Consider the following 18757-nt stretch of genomic DNA (forward strand, 5'->3'; position numbering starts at 1 on the left):
CATACCTCCATCAACGGTTGTATCAAGTAGTCCTTCAGAGTCTTATAATATTTGGAGGTAAGCCCATCCGGGCCTGGAGATTTGCCTAGTTGCATACTTTGAATGGCACCTTCAATTTCCTGTGGAGTTATTTTAGAGTTCAAGATTGATCTTTTATCTTGAGTTATTTTTGATAATCCATTTGTCTTTAGGAATTGGTCTATCTCAAGTTCTTTCTGAGGCCCCTGTGCGTAAAGTTCTTTGAAATATCTGTGGAAACACTTCCTAATTTCTTCTGGTTTCTGAACCATTCTCCCTTCAATCTCTAGATTTGTAACTGTGTTTAACTTTTGTCTTTTTTTCAGCTGCCAAGCTAGCAGCTTTCCACACTTATTTGCTGATTCAAACGATCTTTGCTTCATCTGTTTAATTTTCCATTCGATTTCTTGATTTATCAATTTAGAATATTGTGCTTGATGGAATTTGATTTCTCTCAGCACCTCTTTTGACTTTGGGTTGGTTCTCAATTTTTTCTCTCCCTGATGTATCTTCTCCAGTATTTTCTCCTTCTTTCCATTCCAGAGCTTTTTCTTGATTGTGTTTTGTTGTATGAGAAACCCTCTCATAACAGCTTTGCTAGCGTCCCAGATCATTCTTTTTTCTACTGTAGTGTTCAAATTTATCTCAAAGTAGTCCTTTAACGTTTTTTGGGCCTTTTTCACAATCTCTTGGTCTCTTAAAAGGGTGTCATTCATTCTCCATCTGAAGGAACCGGTTTGAGTAAGTCTGAATTCTAATTTCAAAGCGTTGTGGTCAGAGCATGTTTTTGGGCAGATTTCCACCTTTCTGGTCTTGGGTGCCAGCCCTCTAGACGTCCAAATTTGGTCGATCCTTGTCCAAGACAGGTGGGTCTCAGAGAAGAAAGTTCCTTCTTTACCTAGGGGGTTCTTTGTCCTCCATATATCAATCAGATCCAAATTGTCAATCAGTTCAAAAAAGGTTTTCGGCAGTCTGCCATCTGATGTTAGGTTTTGATTTTGAGACTTATCCATATGTGTAGACACCACTCCATTCATATCTCCCATCATTATGATGTTGTTATAGTCCATATAGTCCAGCATAGTCTCATGCAGCTTCTTGAAAAATTCTGATTTCCCGTCGTTTGGCGCATATATTCCTAATATCAAATTTTTTCTCCTTGTGTCTGAATTTCAATCGCCAGAATTCTTCCTTGTTCATCTTTAAATACAAATTTTGGTGCCAGGCTCTCCTTGGCATATATCACCACGCCTCTTTTCTTGACCTTGTCTGATGAAATAAATTCTTGGCCTAGTCTTTTGTTGACTAAGACTTTCCTGTGGAGCCTGGTCACATGGGTTTCTTGTAAACAAATAATGTCCAGTTGTTCTTTCTTCAATATGTGAAATATTTTCCTTCTTTTTTCCGGGGAATTTCCGCCGTTTATATTCCAACTAAGTAGCTGCAGAGACATCCTGTACTATTTTGTTGCACCTAGAGTGGTGTATCTTCTTTATCCTCTGATCCCGAGGGTGTAGAGCCTGGTCCACCTCCAGGCGGTATCCCAGATTGTGGTAGAGGCCAATGTGCTGCTGCTTCTTTTTGGAGATCTTCTCCGTGGTCATGCAGGAACTTTTGTAAGTCCTCTGGTGTTCTTATTTTTACCTTCTTCTGCTTATAAGTAAATGATAGTCCTTGTGGGAACTCCCACCTGTAACGAATTGAGTTGAGTCTCAGCAATCTTGCCAGTTCTGAGTAGGTGGCTCTCAAGTCCAATAACTGTTTTGGTATATCTCTGTAAATTTCCACCCTTCTGTCCTGTATCTCCAGTGAATTTGCAAAGTGTAGGCCTAATATTTTGTCTCTCTCTTCCCTTGATCTCAAAATTATCAAACAATCTCTGGATCTGTCCTTCCTTACCAATCTTCCCAGTCGAAAAGCTGAAACTATTTTAAAATCACTTTCTTCCTTTATGTCCCAGAATTTTGAAAATTCTGTTGTCAAGAATCCAATCAAATCTTCTTGTTCAATTTCTGGAATTGCCCTCAATCTGAGGTTATTCTGATGATTTTTCAGTTCCACCATAGAGAGATAGGCTTGCTGTTCACCAATTTGTTTGTGCAGAGGCAGCACAGATTCCATTTTGGCCCAGGAGGTCACTTTCCTCAAACCACACCGTCCTCAAACTACACCTAGCACATGTGGTATCAGGTGTGGGGCAGGTAGAGGGGCTGGATCAGCTGTGCAACTGAGATCCCCGTGGGGATTTCATGCAGCTGATCTTTGCAGAAAGCGGGGTTGGAATATTTGATTCAGCTGGATTGGCTTAGCAACTGTATTGCGAAGCACTGAGCACAGGACTTGCAAAGTGCTTTGTGCAGCGCTTCCCAGCAGCCAGTTGGTTGCCAAGTGCTTGGGAAACGCTTTGCAAGCCCTGTGCTCAGCACATACCAAGCATAAGGCTGGCAAAGCCCCTCGGATGCTGGGAGGTTGGGAAGTGCTGTGCAAGGAAATTTGACAGGTGGGTGGGACAGTCTACCTGTCAGTCAGCAAGTGGGTTGTTCTGCCCACCTGTCAAAGTTGGCTGCAGGGGTGAGGACAGATAAGGATCTGGCCTGCTGGCCCCAAACATGTTCCCTTTAGGATCTCTAAAGAGCAGGCAGAGGAATTTTTATCTCTGATCTTAGCACTCAGGACACTACAAAGTTGCTGTGGCTTGGTTTTAGCTGCATGGCCAGAAATGATGCCTTGTCAGTACATTTCATTTCTGGTAGGATGGGGGCAGAGGAGAGGCAGACTCTCTTACTGGATAGGCATCACCTTTGCTCCCCTTAGCAATGATTTTTGTGATGGTTGGGAGAGCAGCAACTGAGAGAACTGTCAAGCATTTGGTACTTCCTGGCCCAAGAGACAAAATGAAAATTGGGATAAATGAGCATGTAGTTCAGGCAAACAGGATAAAACAAATAAGAAAACTCCTGGCATACAAATTAATTCTCAAAGGTTGTTGTTGTTGTTGATGATGATGATGAAGTTGTTGTTAATTACTTGCCCTTCACCCTAAGGTCCCTGGATGGGTTACAGTGATTAAATCACAATGTTATAATTTTATAAATACATACATACTGGTTAGTTGGACTAATGGTTGGAGTAGGATCAAGGAGACCTGAGTTCAACTCCTCATTTAATTTGGGCCTCATTTAATTTACATCCTTGTTTAAATTAAATTGCATTGTGTGAAGGCACATGAGGCTAATGCCTTGTTGAAACAAGGTGGTGATCTAGTCAGTGCCTGGATGGGTGGAGGCCTGGAAACTCATGTGCCTTCGATTCCACCATGGAAGAAAGGCGGGATATAATGAAAAAACAGGAATGTCAGTCCATCTCTCTTAGCCCAAACTCCCTCACAGGCTGAAGGCAAAAGGTAACTTGTTACTAATTGGTTTCTTGGTGGAAGGCTGGGACAATAGTGCGATAAATAAATTATCAAGGCATTTAAGAGAAAGAGGTACATCTACATCCTGCTTGGTCATATGCCGCTTCCTCTGAAATATATTGTTTCAAATGCTGAAGAAAAATCAGCAGCCCAGGATTTCCAAACCTCTCAGAGCTGTGGTCATCTAAAAGGTGGTGATTTCTAGGAAAAGAAATGATGTCGATGTCTATTAAAAATAACTGCCTTGTGAAGGGCAACCTTGAAATGTACTCTGATCATTAGACTCCAAACACTTGTAACCTTTCTTAAAGGGCAGAAGGTTATCTGTGTATCTAGTGCAGCTTCCCAGGGCTTCTGACTGTTGCATGCTGGGTGGGATGGGGTGTGTGTGAGAGAAGCAGAACAAACCAGCCCATTTGTTCTTTTAGCTTTTGATGTTGCACCGAAAGAAGCCTCTCAGTCCACACGAAAGTATGATTTCAACTACTTATTTTATCACCATGCCATCTCTTCTTCCTCAGAAGGAGCAGCAGCACAGATACTTTGCCTACAAGGACCACTCAGTCAGTGCTGATAACACCTAGGTCACAAGTTTGATCCCCAACTGGGACATAGTCCTGCATTGCAGGGGGTTGGACTAGATGACTAGATGTGTCCCTTCCAAATCTACAATCTATGATTCTGTGAAAGGTAGTGGAGGTGGTGGCTGTTTGTCAACATATGTTCAAGAAAGTGTTCACTGTTAACAACTCAAATAAAAGCATTCAGCTTGCATGTGTTGTGTGTTACTACCACATGCATCAGGGGTCAGTGAACTTTTTCAGCAGGGGGGCCGGCCCACTGTCCCTCAGACCTTGTGGTGGGCTGGACTATCTATCTATCTATCTATCTATCTATCTATCTATCTATCTATCTATCTATCTATCTATCTATCTATCATCTATCTATCTATATCTATCTATCTATCTATCTATCATCTATCTATCTATCTATCTATCTATCTATCTATCATCTATCTATCTATCTATCATCTATCTATCATCTATCATCTATCTATCATCTATCTATATCTATCTATCTATCTATCTATCTATCTATCTATCTATCTATCTATCATCTATCTATCTATCATCTATCTATCTATCTCTATCTATCTATCATCTATCATCTATCTATCTATCTATCTATCTATCATCTATCTATCATCTATCTATCTATCTATCTATCTATCTATCTATCTATCTACTGTATCTATCTATATCTATCTATCTATCTATCTATCATCTATCTATCTATCTATCTATCTATCATCTATCATCTATCTATCTATCTATCTCTATCTATCTATCTATCTATCTATCTATCTATCTATCTATCTATCTATCTATCATCTATCTATCTATCTATCTATCTATCTATATCTATCATCTATCTATCTATCAGGGGGGATCACCAAATTCCTATGCCCCACAAATAACCCAGAGATGCATTTTAAATAAAAGGACACATTCTACTCATGTAAAAACATGCTGATTCCCAGACTGTCTGCAGGCCAGAATTAGAAGGCGATTGGGCTGCATTGCAGCCTCCGGGCCTTAGTTTGCCTACCCATGACATGCATGCTGTTGTTGTTGTGTATACATTACTGTTGGCTGTGGTGGAGGGAGAAGAGAAAAGGTGGTAGAAATACAAGTTGATCTATCCATCTTCACACAAGACACATTATTTTAGGAGGTGCCTTATTCAAGTGTCTAATATCTATTTATAGATAAGGATTTTCTGCTCATGGCATAGTGCAGCCATATGCAGGTAATCGTAGTTTTAGGTGACATATTCAAGATAAAATGGATTATTTTTCACTTGCCTAATCTGAACCAAGCATTTGCACACAAAATCAATGCAGTTAAAAGAGCTTATGCTTCCCTCCTGTTTCCCCAGTGCTTTTTGCATTGAGTTGGGATTCTTACCCAGGTCCATAGTGACTCAGAGCAACCTGCCCAGAAGATGTGGGGGGGGGGGTAATATGGGGAAACAGTTACATGTTACTAGCAAAGGTGAGCTGTCGTCTGACACCTTAAATAATTGGAAGCCAAGATAAATTTCTAGATTTTCAATCTCAAAGCTCTGTTGTGGCTTCTTGAAGGGTTGACATATCTGCTGTCAATCATTAGCAGATGTCTACATATGGGTACTGCCTCCAAAACAGATGGCTTCCAATGATTGGCTTCTTGAATAGCAGAACCAGAGTGCTCCCATTTGTACTTGATGCCATCTGTCACAATCCTTGAAGTGACAATGTGGTAGAACCTAAGTCTATTCCAGGGTAATGTCTGGGGCTAACACCGTGCTGGTGGATGAAGGTCAGATTCCATGTTGGAGATAGCTGGTGTGTTTGTATCTCCTATGCAAGGAACCTTCAGTTTTGGGGTGGTGTGTAGTCTTTAGCTCCTCCATGGAGTCTGTGCATCAGGCCATTGCTTTGTCCCTGCCAACCTAGCAGTTCAAAAGCACACCAGTGCAAGTAGATAAATAGGTACTGCTGCGGTGGGAAGGTAAACAGAGTTTCCATGCTCTCTGGCTTCTGTCACGGTGTTCCATTGCACCAGAAGTGGTTTAGTCCTGCTGGCCACATGACCCGGAAAGCTGTCTGTGGATGAACGCCAGTTCCCTCGGCCTGAAACGAGATGAGCGCTACAACCCCATAGTCGCCTTTGACTGGACCTAACCATCCAGGGGTCCTTTACCTTTACCTATATCCTGCTCTCTCCAGGCATATCCCTGTTTGTTGGATGCTTAACCATGCAGAGCTCTTTTGCTGGTGTACAGATCACATTCAGAACAGCAATCCACACTCAAGACTGTCTCCCAATGGGGTGGATCTCCCTTGCTATATCGCATTATTTGTCTTTGCCCAACAAAAGGGGCCCCTGCTGAGCTTGATTGGAAGAAAGTCTTTATTGTCTGTAAACCTAAATATTTTCTTAAGGGTGTCAAAAAATGGGCAATTAGTTTTTGAATGAAATATAATAACATGATTAAAATGCTTATTGGCTCTGGGAACAGTAATTTTTAACAGCATGAATAATTATTGTTTTAAGTGCACACTGCAAGCAATAACATGTCCCTGCTAACATCATCTGGATTAAAATCTAGACCCAAATAATGTTAACTATATATTTTTATATTGCTGCTTGTTTTAACAAGACAGATGTATAAAACTGAAGAAAAACTTTATAGGCAAAAGATTTCAAGGATCTTGTTTTTCTGTGAGAGCAAAAAACAGAATCAGGACCAATTCAAATTCTTAAAGGATCCTTTTAAAAAATCCTATTGGAGAATGAAGTTTTCATTTTAAAACTTTAGCAAGAATTCTATGCATTTTATCCTTCTATAAACATACATATGATATTTATCATATTGATACAACTACATTTAGTAGTTGTAGCAATATTATAATTTGTCCAATCATAAAAATAGGACATAAGAACAAGCATTTGATGGGAATAATATTTCGCTCCAGTAAAAGGCATCCATTTTGGCAGAAGTAATTCTGGATTAAATGTCTTTTACTCTTTAGATCAATAAAAATAAATAGGGTGCTGATGCAACTGCAGTTAAACAGTTTTAATTCCCATTGATTAAATTGGAGGTGTTAAGGCTTGAAATCAAATGGATTTATAAGTTCTCTTGTAGCTGGACCACGCTCTGTATTTGACACCATTGATTTGTAATTATGTTTGTCATAATGTCAGAGAATGGCAGTCATGTGTTTTGGCAGTAGCTGCATGTCATATTTATTTACAACCTGTATTATGGGGGAAATTATTTTTGTGTCAATCATAACTTGTAAGTTTTCCTTTAATTTGAGGGCTATAGTTTAACTTTGTGAGCTAAATATATTTGACCTTGTTTTGGGATTGTCATGCTTTCACAAAACCCCAAAATCCAATTCTCATAACCTTTTTGTATCAACATATCCATGGCAAGCAAATTTGGACCTTGACGCTGGGGGAGATTGAGTAAAGGAACGTCCACATTACAGTGAGTTACACCATAGGGATTTTTAAATTGTGTATATTTTCCCCAAATTAAATGATAGCTCCCTTCTCCATCACCAATATGACCTTGTAATTAGATTGTATGATATTCTGATTCTGGTCTATCATGACTCAACTCACTTTGTAAAGGTTTTCAACAATATGATGAGCTGTATTCATGGCACATAGTAGAATATTTACTGGCCTGTTACCATACAGTCTGCACCCCAGGAAGGAAACTTATTCTTTTCTTATATAGCAGCTATGATCAAGAAATGGTATGTTAACTGGCCCTAAATTATGTCCAACAAAACAGAGGTGAAGAACAGAAGGAAATATCTCTACACCATTATGGATGCTAGCCAAATAAATTATTTTGTGGTGTGGCATCTCTTTCCATTTCTGTAGTTCTTTGGGTGCAAAAAAATGTCACATTGTGCTCAAGTAATTATATACCATATATTTAGAGCTAAGAATACAAATATATATCAGAAGGTATTCTTCTGAGAAAAATTGACCTTTCCCTTTTCCTCATGCCTAACGTCACTTTGCAGAATTTTCTTCAATAGTCCCCGGCACCCCACCCCCTGCAGTTGCCATTTCCCACCCATAATGCCCTGGAACCAGGCTAGATCTTGAGCATTGGGGAGGAGGCAGAATGGTGGTTGGGTTGCCAACATAGTCACTTCTGCCATTTGCTTGGGGGCTGGATCCTTAGAAGAAAACAGAAGTTGTGTCACTGCTAGTGGTGAATCCCAACACTGAAAAATTGCTGGGGAAGTCCCCCTTTGCCAGGAGAAACCACTCCCCCCCCCAGCCCCCAGTTTCTCTGCCAACCAATACAGTGGAGAATGTTGAGGAGGCATTTAGACACAACTCTGCTTTGTTTGCCTTAGTCAGCAGGTGGATATTTTATTAGGCCACTCTAAACTGAAATCATGCAAAAACAAGCATACTTCCCCCTCCTAGTTTCTCTCTTGTATTAGACTATATTCAGAGAGATCTACAGAACAGCACAGTGTTGTATATGACATCATCTGGCATTCTGGCATAGAATCAGGTGGTTTTTTTGCAAACCCTGAGGATCAGGTTTCAGTTACAGAATAGAGGAGCTTCTAACCCTCCTATCACATTCAGAGTTTTTGTTGAAAGCCTCAGAAGAAAGGGTGGGTCTTCGCTTGTTTACTCTTAGAATGGACCCTACCCAGCTTCAAAAATAAAAACAACACATTTCCCCCCCCCCCCCATTTCGACATCAGCTGAAAGCAACATAGCTGTCAGCATCAAACTCTTACAACATTACAACCTGAACAAGTGGAGCAAATAAGATAATTGGATGCACTAGATCTGACAGACTACTAAAACGTTATCACACCACGCGTTTGCTGCGTTCCTCAATTATTAGCTAGCAACAAGTTTGGCAAAACTCCTCAGCATTTGCGCCTGGAGTAAAGCGCCAACGTGGAAGATTGAACTGAAGAACTCCCCCTCTACTCCCCAGTGCCAGGCTTGGCAACAGCTTAGTGGGGCTGCTGCAGCCACAGGGAAAGGGAGTGCCTCTGGGCACGCACAGAATGTCAACAACAACAAAAGGCGAGATGTCCCCCCCCCCCCACATTTCGGGGATTGCAGAAGGGCTTTCTGAAGAAAAGGCATCGGAGTCGCGCCTTGAAGTTTCAGCAGCCCGTGCAGCGCACGCCACGGATGCAAAGCGACCTCCTTTCCCACTGCAGCGCCTTCGCAGCTTGGGCTGCTTTAACGCAATTCTACCCCCCCCCCCCGCCGCCCCTTGCTCCGTTCTCCGGGTCCTCATCCTGCCGAAGTCCCCGTCAAGGTTATTGCCCGACCCGCGGGCAATTGCAGGCGCTAGTAGGCGCTCAGTGAGCGCGCGCGCGCGCTTCCCGCTGGGGAGAGAGAGGCGCGCAGCCGCTGCTGGGGAAGCAGCTTGTGCGGCGGAGCAGCAGCAGCACCATTGACGTTCCATTCCCCCACGTGACCGGCGGCCTCGCTCCATTCCAGGGAGGGAGCCTGGCTGCTGCTGCTGCTGCTGCAGAAGCTCTGGGGGAGCCGCAAGCTGTGGAGCAGCGCTGGCGGCCCCAGCCCCCCGGAGCAGCCGCGCCGCCCGCCTTGTTTGTGTGATGAACGAGCCTGGCTCTTGGCCGTCCGCTGCCGGCTGACAGAGACCGCCTCGGGGGCCAGGCAGGCAGGCAGGCGACGAGGAGAGAGCCGCCGCTGCCGCGTGTGACCTTGGCCCAGGAGGTAAAGAGCCCAAGGCGGCGGCTAGCGAGGGAATGTGGGGGGCTGTGTGTGTGCGTGTGCGCGCGTGCCCGCGTTGTGTGTGGAGCCGGGCGCGGGAGGCGCTGTCCGCGGTGCTGAAATCACGCGCCCAGCCTCGGCTCCTCACTGCAGGGCAAAACAAGCCCGCCTGCCATTTGCAGCCATCCGCCCGCTGGCGGGGAAGGCTAGGGGCGCCCGAGCCGGGCTAGTGCCGAGGCCGGAGGGCTGAAGGCGGAACAGTCCTTTTTATTTTTATTCAAGTCTCTGCCATCTCTGAACGGGGTCGCATTCTTCCACGCAGAGTGAGGCAGCGCACGCTCTTCTCGCCGCTGTAGCATTGTAGAGTGGCGAGGGACACCCCCAGGGTCATCTAGTCCGACCCGCTGCAATGCAGGGATGGGTTTCCCGTTGGAGACTCGAACCCACGACCCTGAGGTTCAGAGTCTCGTGCACTACCAGCTGAGCTCTCCCTCCAGTCCAGCAACTGTTTCATGGGGGGGGGGGAGGCACCGGATGGATCCTGCTGGGGAGAGAGAGATGCGCGCACGGCGGCGGGAGGGGGGGAGGATGTTCGACAGGCAGACACGTGTGTGTGCCCGCCTGCGTGTCGCAGAGGGAACGGTTTGCGTTTAATGAGGCACAGAAGGAGCTTCGCCTCCGAGCGAGCAATTAGGAACGGCTGGAGCGGAGGCTGTTCGCTCCTTGACTCCCGGAGCAAAAGGTGGCGGCCAAGTGGCCTGCTTTGGACGGGAGTCGAGGGACCGGCGCTCGCTAGAAGGGTGCCTGCATCGCCTTGGTTCTCCTTAGCACACTGCTGTAGCCTTTCAAAAAATAAAATAAAATAATAATACTCTAAACAGCATTGGAAAAGTGTAGGGTTGCCTTATTTATAGGCAGAGGGGGAAAGGATGAACTGGGTGGCCAAGGGGAAAGGGCTACTTTCCCTCAAGGCAGCAACTGGGGCAAGGTCACAGGGGTGAGTGAAGGTGGCACTTGGAAGTACTCTCTTGGGAAGTCAGAGCTCTTAATCGTCAGCATCCGGAAGGGACCCGCCAAAATCTCTGACTGAGATCACTTTCATTTTCAACAGAGGCAAATTGCACTGCAGAAGACTTGCCAGCAGACCAAACCATTCAGACATGGCACAAGGAAATAATTATGGACAGAGCAGCAATGGGGTGGCTGATGAATCCCCAAATATGTTGGTGTACAGAAAGGTAGGAAGCTTTTAAATATATATATATGTAGAAATAGAGAGAAAGAGACTTGGAGTTTGTGTGTGTGTGTGTGTGTATATATATATATATATATATATATATATATATATGGCACTTAGGCATGCTTTTGCTCTTGATTCCCCCCCCCCCCCCCGCAATGAAACTGGTATTATATAGTGTGAGAGCAAAGCCATGTTGTATAACAATCACTTGATAGCAGTTTTTCAAGTGTAGCTGCTTAACCGTTTGGCATCAAGTTTATTCCAGTGTTGTTTACAGTGAAAAGAGCTTGTTGTATATAGTGGAAAGAGTTATGTGGAAACCCATAATCCCACTCATTCATCATCCATTTTTATGCTATGAAATGACAGCAGTTTGTGGTGGAAGCTTATAAATAATTTGAATATGTGAAAGTGCTCAAGATTACAAAAAAATATACTTATCATTCCTTGCAGATTGGATTCATTTTGCTAGAAGTACTGAAATATCTCTCCAGTTTTAGGTTATTTTTTAATTTGCAAACTTTAGACATATTGCATGGGAAGAACTTCCAGAGCGGTTGTCGAATTAGTTTCTTGAAGTCAAAAGAGCAAGATCTCACCACACCTTATATAGAATTTAAAATATTAAGTCTTTTATTTCCAACAAATCTTAATTTCTGATGCAAAAAAGAAAATGACTAAAAGAGGAAACACCTGTGGTATGTAGCTAGTTGTTATTATTGTATATCTTACATTTCTCCCAACTTGGGTGCCTGACATAAGTTTCCTATTCAAGCTGAGGGGGCATAACATCCATGAAAGACAGCTTAAATTCATTAAATTATCTAACTGCTTTTTGAATACTTCACCTGATACTGGTTACAATCTTTATAAATGAAAATGTCCATGCATAGTTATAGTCAGTGGTTGTTTTTTTTTTAATGTTTAGGGGTACTCTCATTTTGACTCAAGAAAATCACCATTTTATAGTTCAAATTGGTAAAAATAAATACAGTAAATGGACAAAAGTACAAAGATTCACAAAATGTTTAGGGGTGTGCGTCCCCCTGTGTCCCCCCAGAAAAAAACACTGGTTATAGTTTACAAGTAGGTATGGAAACACAGGCAAAATATTATCCAACATTGCTTGGTTCCAAATTTGTAAAGCAACACTGAATGTACACAGGGGGTATGGTGGGTACAAGCAGAGCATTATTTCATTTCTGAAACACTCAAAAGATTAAACAGCAAAAGAGCATGGCAAAATGAAGGTTTAGAAGCAATTTTGCCTTAAGAACATAAGAAGAGCCCTGCTGGATTAGACCAAAGCCCCATCTAGTCCAGCATTCTGTTCTTGCAATAAACCGCAAGATGCCTATGGGAAGCCTACTGCGGAGCAGGAGTCTCCCCAGCTGTGCCCCCCACTGATATTCAGAGGTGCATTACCTCCAATCCCCATCCTAGTTGATAGTCATTACTACAACTTGTAGTAGCAACTGCCCTAGTTTTAACTATGGACTGTGTGAAGAGGTAGTTAACTTTTGTCTGCCTTGAATTTTCCACCATTCAGTTTCGCTGGATGGCCCTGGGTTTTCAGATTATGAGAGAGGGAGAGAAACTTTTCTCTGTCCACTTTCTCCATGCTGTGTATAATTCAACACACTACTGTCACATCTTCCCATAGTCATATCCCCCCCAAACCCCACACCCCTAAAAAGCCTCTAATGTTGTAACCTTTTTCATAGAGGAGGTCCTGCAACCCCTCAGCCATTTTGGTTGCCCTTTTCTAACCTTCTCCAACTCCTTTTCAAGGTGTTGTGACCAAAACTGTACACAGTATTCCAAGTGTGGTTGCATCATTGATTTCTATGACATTATGAAATTGGGAGCTCTCTTTTCAATTATTTGCCTAATGATTCCTAGCCTAGGGTTCACTTTTGTTCACAGCTGCCACACACTGGGTCTATACCTTCATCAGTCTATCCACACAGAGGCCCTGAGGTCTCATTCTCAGTCATTCACTGCTAGCTCAAACCCCCTTAGTGTATATGTTAGATTAGGATTTTTGTCCCAATGATGAGCATCCCTTTACACTTCCTTACATTGAATTACATTTGCAAGTTTAATTTTTAAGAGATCCCTTTTTGTTTTAATGACCATGAACAGTTTAGTATCATCAGCAAACCTGGCCAGCTCACTGCTCAGCCCTAACCCTAGTTCAGATGTGCACAAGTTAAAAAGCACAGGTCCAAATACTGACCCTTGGAAGACTCCACTTTCTATATCCCTCCACCGGGAGAGCTGTCCATTTTTCCTTGCTCTCTGCTTCTGTTCCTCAGTCAGCTACTGATCCACAAGAGGAGCTGTTTTCTTATATCATGACTGCTAAGATTACTGATGAGTCTTTGGTGAGAGATTTTATCAAAAGCTTTTTGAAAGTCTAAGTACACAGTGTCCATTATGCTGCATGACTTTAAAGCTAGGTGCTTTGTGGCAATATTTTTTCCTTATACCGCTACATTTTTGCATACGTTTGGTTCTGCTTCATTGTTGAATCTCTTCCAGAAATGTCTGATGTATTGGAAAGCACAATTATACAGTTCATTTAATAGTTTTCTGGTATGATTTCCAAGAATACACAGCTAACATCAGTGTTTTGATATAACCTTTCACTTCCCTCTGCAATTGCCATTTAATTCCTGTAGATAGAAGGAATTCTTTTTAGAAATACCTCATGACGCACCTGAATATTTGTGGTGATAGAAGGTCTCTGTAAAGGTTTGATGGTTTCATTTATGTTTTAAAAGCACATAGTTTATGACAAAGTACAAATATGATATGGCTGTTGGTATGATAAGATGAAGCTAAGAATATAAGAGGAGAGAGCTGGAGTCAATCTACTTATTCTGCAGAATGAACTAAACCGAACCACAAGTGGGAAGGTCATGTGCTTGAATGCTCCCTCTTATTTTTTAAGTACCCTCTTGTAAAACAAATAGAAAAGATTCCCACTTTCGTGTAGCCATCTCTCTGATGTCCTAGTTCACAGGATGCAGAGAGCTGGTTACATGGGGGCAACATGGGGGCAAAATCACAGTCCCCCCACCAACCTGCTGTCCAAATTTCTACCATCTTATTCTGTGTACGGTGTAGAATAGCTCCTAAAGGACAAACGATTGCACTCTCTCTGTATTTTTGAAAGGTTACAAAATGCTTATTTCAATCATCTCGGCTATGTGTTGCATTTTGTAACTGCAAGGAAAGCCTTCTCTGGTTTCAAAAGTTTAACAAAAAAATGTGCACACCTTATAATTTATCATTGTGCTTAGTGAAAATTTTTTATCGGATCACACTCTGTATTTACAAATGACTATTTATTAATTTAAAATAATTCTACCCCGCCATGTTTTCAAAGGAAATTTAAGGTGGTCAACAGATGAGCATGAGGTTGGTGGTGGTACAATATATATATATATATATATATATATATATATATATATATATATATATCTCCAAACTAAATCCAGTGCAATATAGCATGAATTAAGAAATCCACCAGTCAGTTAAAATAAACAGAGCCTAAGCCAGCACAAAGTTCTTTAATCATCCAAAAGCCTTGTTAATAAAACATGCCTATTTGAGATGCCTGAAAGAATACAATGAAGAGGCCTGAGACATCTTTATTGGCAGAAGGGCTTCCATGGGTGGGCACCCCAGCGGAAGTAGTGCGAAGTCTAGTGGACACCAAACCCACCTCATGAGGTGAGGGGAAAGACAAGAGGAGGTTTCCAATGATGGTAGTCCTTTCCCTTGTAGAAAAATAGCAAGGGGCGCAGTTGAAATGACCCCCCCCCCAGTATCACCCCAAATCTCCCAAACCAGTGGGCACACCTGCACTTCTCTTAGGTATCTCTTGGATGTTGCAGAGAGCAGTTCTAGTCCTGGGCCTGTAGCTGGGGGTGAATGGGATGGGACTGATTACTGCTTGATTCCTGCTCCATGAACACAAAGAGCTGGCCAGCGTCACTTTGGAGCCCCATGTTCTAAGAATTTAGACTGGATTTTTTTAAATGCCTAGACAAGAAGATGAAAACACGCACTAGCATGGTTTCTATGAGCAACTCTCTCAGCTACCCCTTCATAACATGTGTTGACAACTATGTATGGGTTTACATGAGTTCCTCATTCCTAGTGTGATGTTATTTGGGCAAAAAACCAACAACCATATGTCAGTCAATCGTTATGAAATTTCTTCCAAGCTGTTTCCTTCCTTTATCTTCCCGCTTCCTGCCTGCATCTGAGTTCTTAAGTGAAAACCCTCACTTTGGAAAATGGCACATTGCATAGACTTTTCTTCCAGATACTTGCATGCCAGGATACTTGTGCCTTGAGGGTAAGCTCTGTCTTTTAATAGAATGCCAGCTGCATCACTCTCTTAAGATGCCATCCTCATTATAAAATAACAAAAAAAATCATCACATAGTTGTTTTAGGAGAAAACATATGTTCTCTGCTTGCAGTTTGTGACTGGTATGAACAAAATTTTAGAAGTATTTATTTAGTGTTTCAATTATTTTTTTTAAATCCCCCCCACTCCCTGTCAGTAACAGGGAAGAATCTATCTGGATTACTGTAAGACTTTTGTTTAATTGCTTCCAGGCAAATCTTTATTGTATTTTATTCTCTAGCGTTGGTTTAAAGTAGCATGTCAAAAATTATGAACTCTGGCTTTATAGCGTTGTTTCCTGATCTATCAGCTATTCAAGCTTCTCCAATCAAGCTTCTTCAACCTTATCAATTGCAGGATAATGACTCATTAATGGCAACATTGTTAATTTTGACCTTGGTTCACAGTGTTTGGTGCTACCATTCAATACTTGGGCCACAAAACAGCAAAGAACAAGGCACATTTAAATCGACAGAAATCAGCAGGCCCAAGCAGACTTTTATATCACTGCTAAGAGTCTGAATTACAATGGCCAAATGTTTTCATATGTGCAGAGCCAACGCTAGACTGCATGTGTCTCTATATATGAATGGTGTTTGAAATCTGCTGATCTTTCCCCTGTGATAGCACCAGTGGGCTATTTAAGCCCATTGAAGCCAGGGTGGGATCAGAATTATTTCAACCCATAGGAATGTGGGGCTCAAAGCAGGAACTGTGTGAGTCTGGCTTGAGTTCCCTGCTTCCTTTGCCACCAGGACATATAAGGGAAGTGTTAGTGATTTGATGTGGGACACTAGTGTTACAGTCCATAGTGCTTCTGGTTCTGGGAATACCAGATCGTCAATCACAGGAGTCAATCCTGGGAACAGTCATAGCTCAGTGGTAGAGGTCCGTATAGTTAAAGCCATGGTTTTCCCAGTAGTGATGTATGGAAGTGAGAGCTGGACCATAAAGAAGGCCGATCGCCGAAGAATTGCTGCTTTTGAATTATGGTGCTGGAGGAGACTCTTGAGAGTCCCATGGACTGCAAGAAGATCAAACGCATCCATTCTTAAGGAAATCAGACCTGAGTGCTCACTGGAAGGACAGATCGTGAAGTTGAGGCTCCAATACTTTGGCCACCTCATGAGAAGAGAAGACTCCCTGGAAAAGACCCTGATGTTGGGAAAGATGGAGGGCACAAGGAGAAGGGGACGACAGAGGATGAGATGGATGGATAGTGTTCTCGAAGCTACAAACATGAGCCTGACCAAACTGCGGGAGGCGGTGGAAGACAGGAGTGCCTGGCGTGCTCTGGTCCATGGGGTCACGAAGAGTCGGACACGACTAAACGACTAAACAACCAAAAGAGTATATGCTCACATGCAGAATGTTCAGCTCCTCATATCTCAGCCAAAATTTTTGTTTGAACCCTTGGAGAGCTACTGCCAGTCAGTGTAGAGTAGATTATACTGAGCTAGTTGGACCAATGTTCTGAGTCAGGAGAAGGCAACTTCCTGTGTCCCTAAGGGGCACAACATTCTCAGTTCAGCTGCACCCCTTTTGTTTGAGCATCCCATCACAGATGCCAGGCTACGCTGCTTGTCTGCTGCAGCTACTTACTAGCCTTGCACCTGGATGTTTGATATTCTAGGGTATTCACCCCCCACCCCAGTTTTACTTTCTTATGTGCTTCTTATTAGGCACTTGCATATGGTATCCCTCTGGTTATTGTTTCAGTTCCTTGAGCTGACTCAAGTATTTTGTGTATGAAGAAAGCAGGAGGTGAGCCCAATTTTTTGGCAGCTGCTAATCTATACCATCCTGGTCAGCCAAAGATTGGCATTCTTGACTGAAGGAGATCTTCTTTATTTAAGAAATCAATGCAAGTTAGCTTAATGAAGGTATAGTGGGATGGCTGAGGAAACCTGAATGTGTTTACTGAACTTTCAGAATGGATATAAATCTAGATTTTCCGTATTCAGCATCAACCCAACCATCTTCATGGTGAGTGTTATTCGTAGCTGATTAAATTAGTGGGAAATTAGGTCAATGCTAAGTTAAAAGAAAACAAACTTATGTTCCCAGTCAGTAGCTTAGGGGAATTTTAAAAAATGTTTATTTGTGTGTGTGTGTTTTTTTAAAAAAAATACTGCCCTTTGATTTTTAAAAAAGCCAGGGTTGTTTACAATACATCATCAAACAAAAGAAAACAACAAGAGGAGAACAGTTGACAGGCAGTGCTAAAAACAGAAATAAAACAACAGAAATAAAAATATATAGGAAATACATCAAAGTCTGGCAGAAGAAAATATCTTGGCTGGTGCCTCACTGGCTGTGAGTTGTATTGAATGCTGAGTGAGCGGAGTTCCACTCATGCAGTGGGCTTTCCCTTCCTCTTCTTTGCTTGTACAGCCCTTAAGTATGTTCCTGAGGGGTCCCCCAGAGATCTGGAGCAGATTTTGAGGGTGCAGAGGAGGCTGCAGGGGAGAGGAACAGGAAGTTCCATCACATAAGTAGAAGTCTATTGTGTAAGCAGAACTGCAGTGTTGGGTATAAGCCAGTATTTTAGGTGTCAGGTGAACCTTCCTGAGGGTGGAACAAGTTCCACCCTTTTCCCTTGAGACCTGCTCTGTTCAGTGGTGCAGTAGGCAATTTTAGACCTTGGACTTGATAGTCTTTCTCTCCTTTTAGATGGCAAAAGCCATGTGTATTATGTCAGTTGTCAAAGCACCCAACAAGCATTTATCTTCTGCCCAATGCCCGCTGCTAATGCATACTTCTCAATTGCTTCTGCATTCCTGATATGCTAGAGCAAAAAGAACAGCCACAAAACAGTTTGCCAGCCCCGATTAAAAATAAACAAAAACACTCTGAGCATGTTAAACTCACTCAGATCATGGCACCATTGTGGCAGTAGGAATAAAATAAAGTTTGCTTCTAATACCTTCATGCAACAATTTTGGGAATAAGCTTCGCTGGGAATGAGCACCATTTTGTTGCAGAAAAGAATATGCATATTTCAAAAGTAAAAATTATAAAATGAACATTTGTAACCATGCATGAGCCTGGCCACCTGAGTATGATTTTTAAAAAAAAGAAATAATAAGAAAGATAAGATGCGGTTGCCACCAGTATTAGCCTTAGTGGGCCCCAGGATGTTCATGCCATCCCAGGTACAGATGTCAGTCCTATTTGCCACTGCCCACACACTCTGGACAGTCATTTGGGGGCCCTTTAGATTGTGGGGCCCTATACATGGGCCCCTGTGGTTCAGCCATAGCTGCAACGCTGGTGTCATGCGCAGGAAAACAAAGTCAATGGACTTTGCCTAGTTCTGCCTAGTTGTGGCCTATAGCTTTGTAGTATTTCAAGGGCAATGACTGG

The 18757-nt window shown here is 42.6% G+C and overlaps 1 protein-coding gene across 6 annotated transcripts in view; it reads left to right on the plus strand.

Moving 5' to 3' along the window:
• Window positions 1-9416: 9416 nt before the first annotated feature.
• The window catches only part of RGS7 (regulator of G protein signaling 7), a 125941-nt gene continuing 116600 nt past the window's right edge, over window positions 9417-18757 (plus strand). For 4 of the 6 annotated variants that reach the window (XM_077925748.1, XM_028724109.2, XM_028724111.2 and 1 more), the window contains exons 1-2: window positions 9417-9729; window positions 10838-10964. In XM_077925748.1, coding sequence (XP_077781874.1) covers window positions 10887-10964 — 78 coding nt within the window. In that variant the 5' untranslated portion in view covers window positions 9417-9729; window positions 10838-10886. Of the gene's footprint in view, window positions 9730-9853; window positions 10050-10837; window positions 10965-18757 lie in introns of those variants that run through there. The other 2 variants (XM_028724113.2, XM_077925749.1) reach the window with 2 other exon arrangements.

The sequence above is a fragment of the Podarcis muralis genome, chromosome 3 (genome assembly GCF_964188315.1).
Source record: "Podarcis muralis chromosome 3, rPodMur119.hap1.1, whole genome shotgun sequence".
Taxonomy (NCBI): Eukaryota; Metazoa; Chordata; class Lepidosauria; order Squamata; family Lacertidae; genus Podarcis; species Podarcis muralis.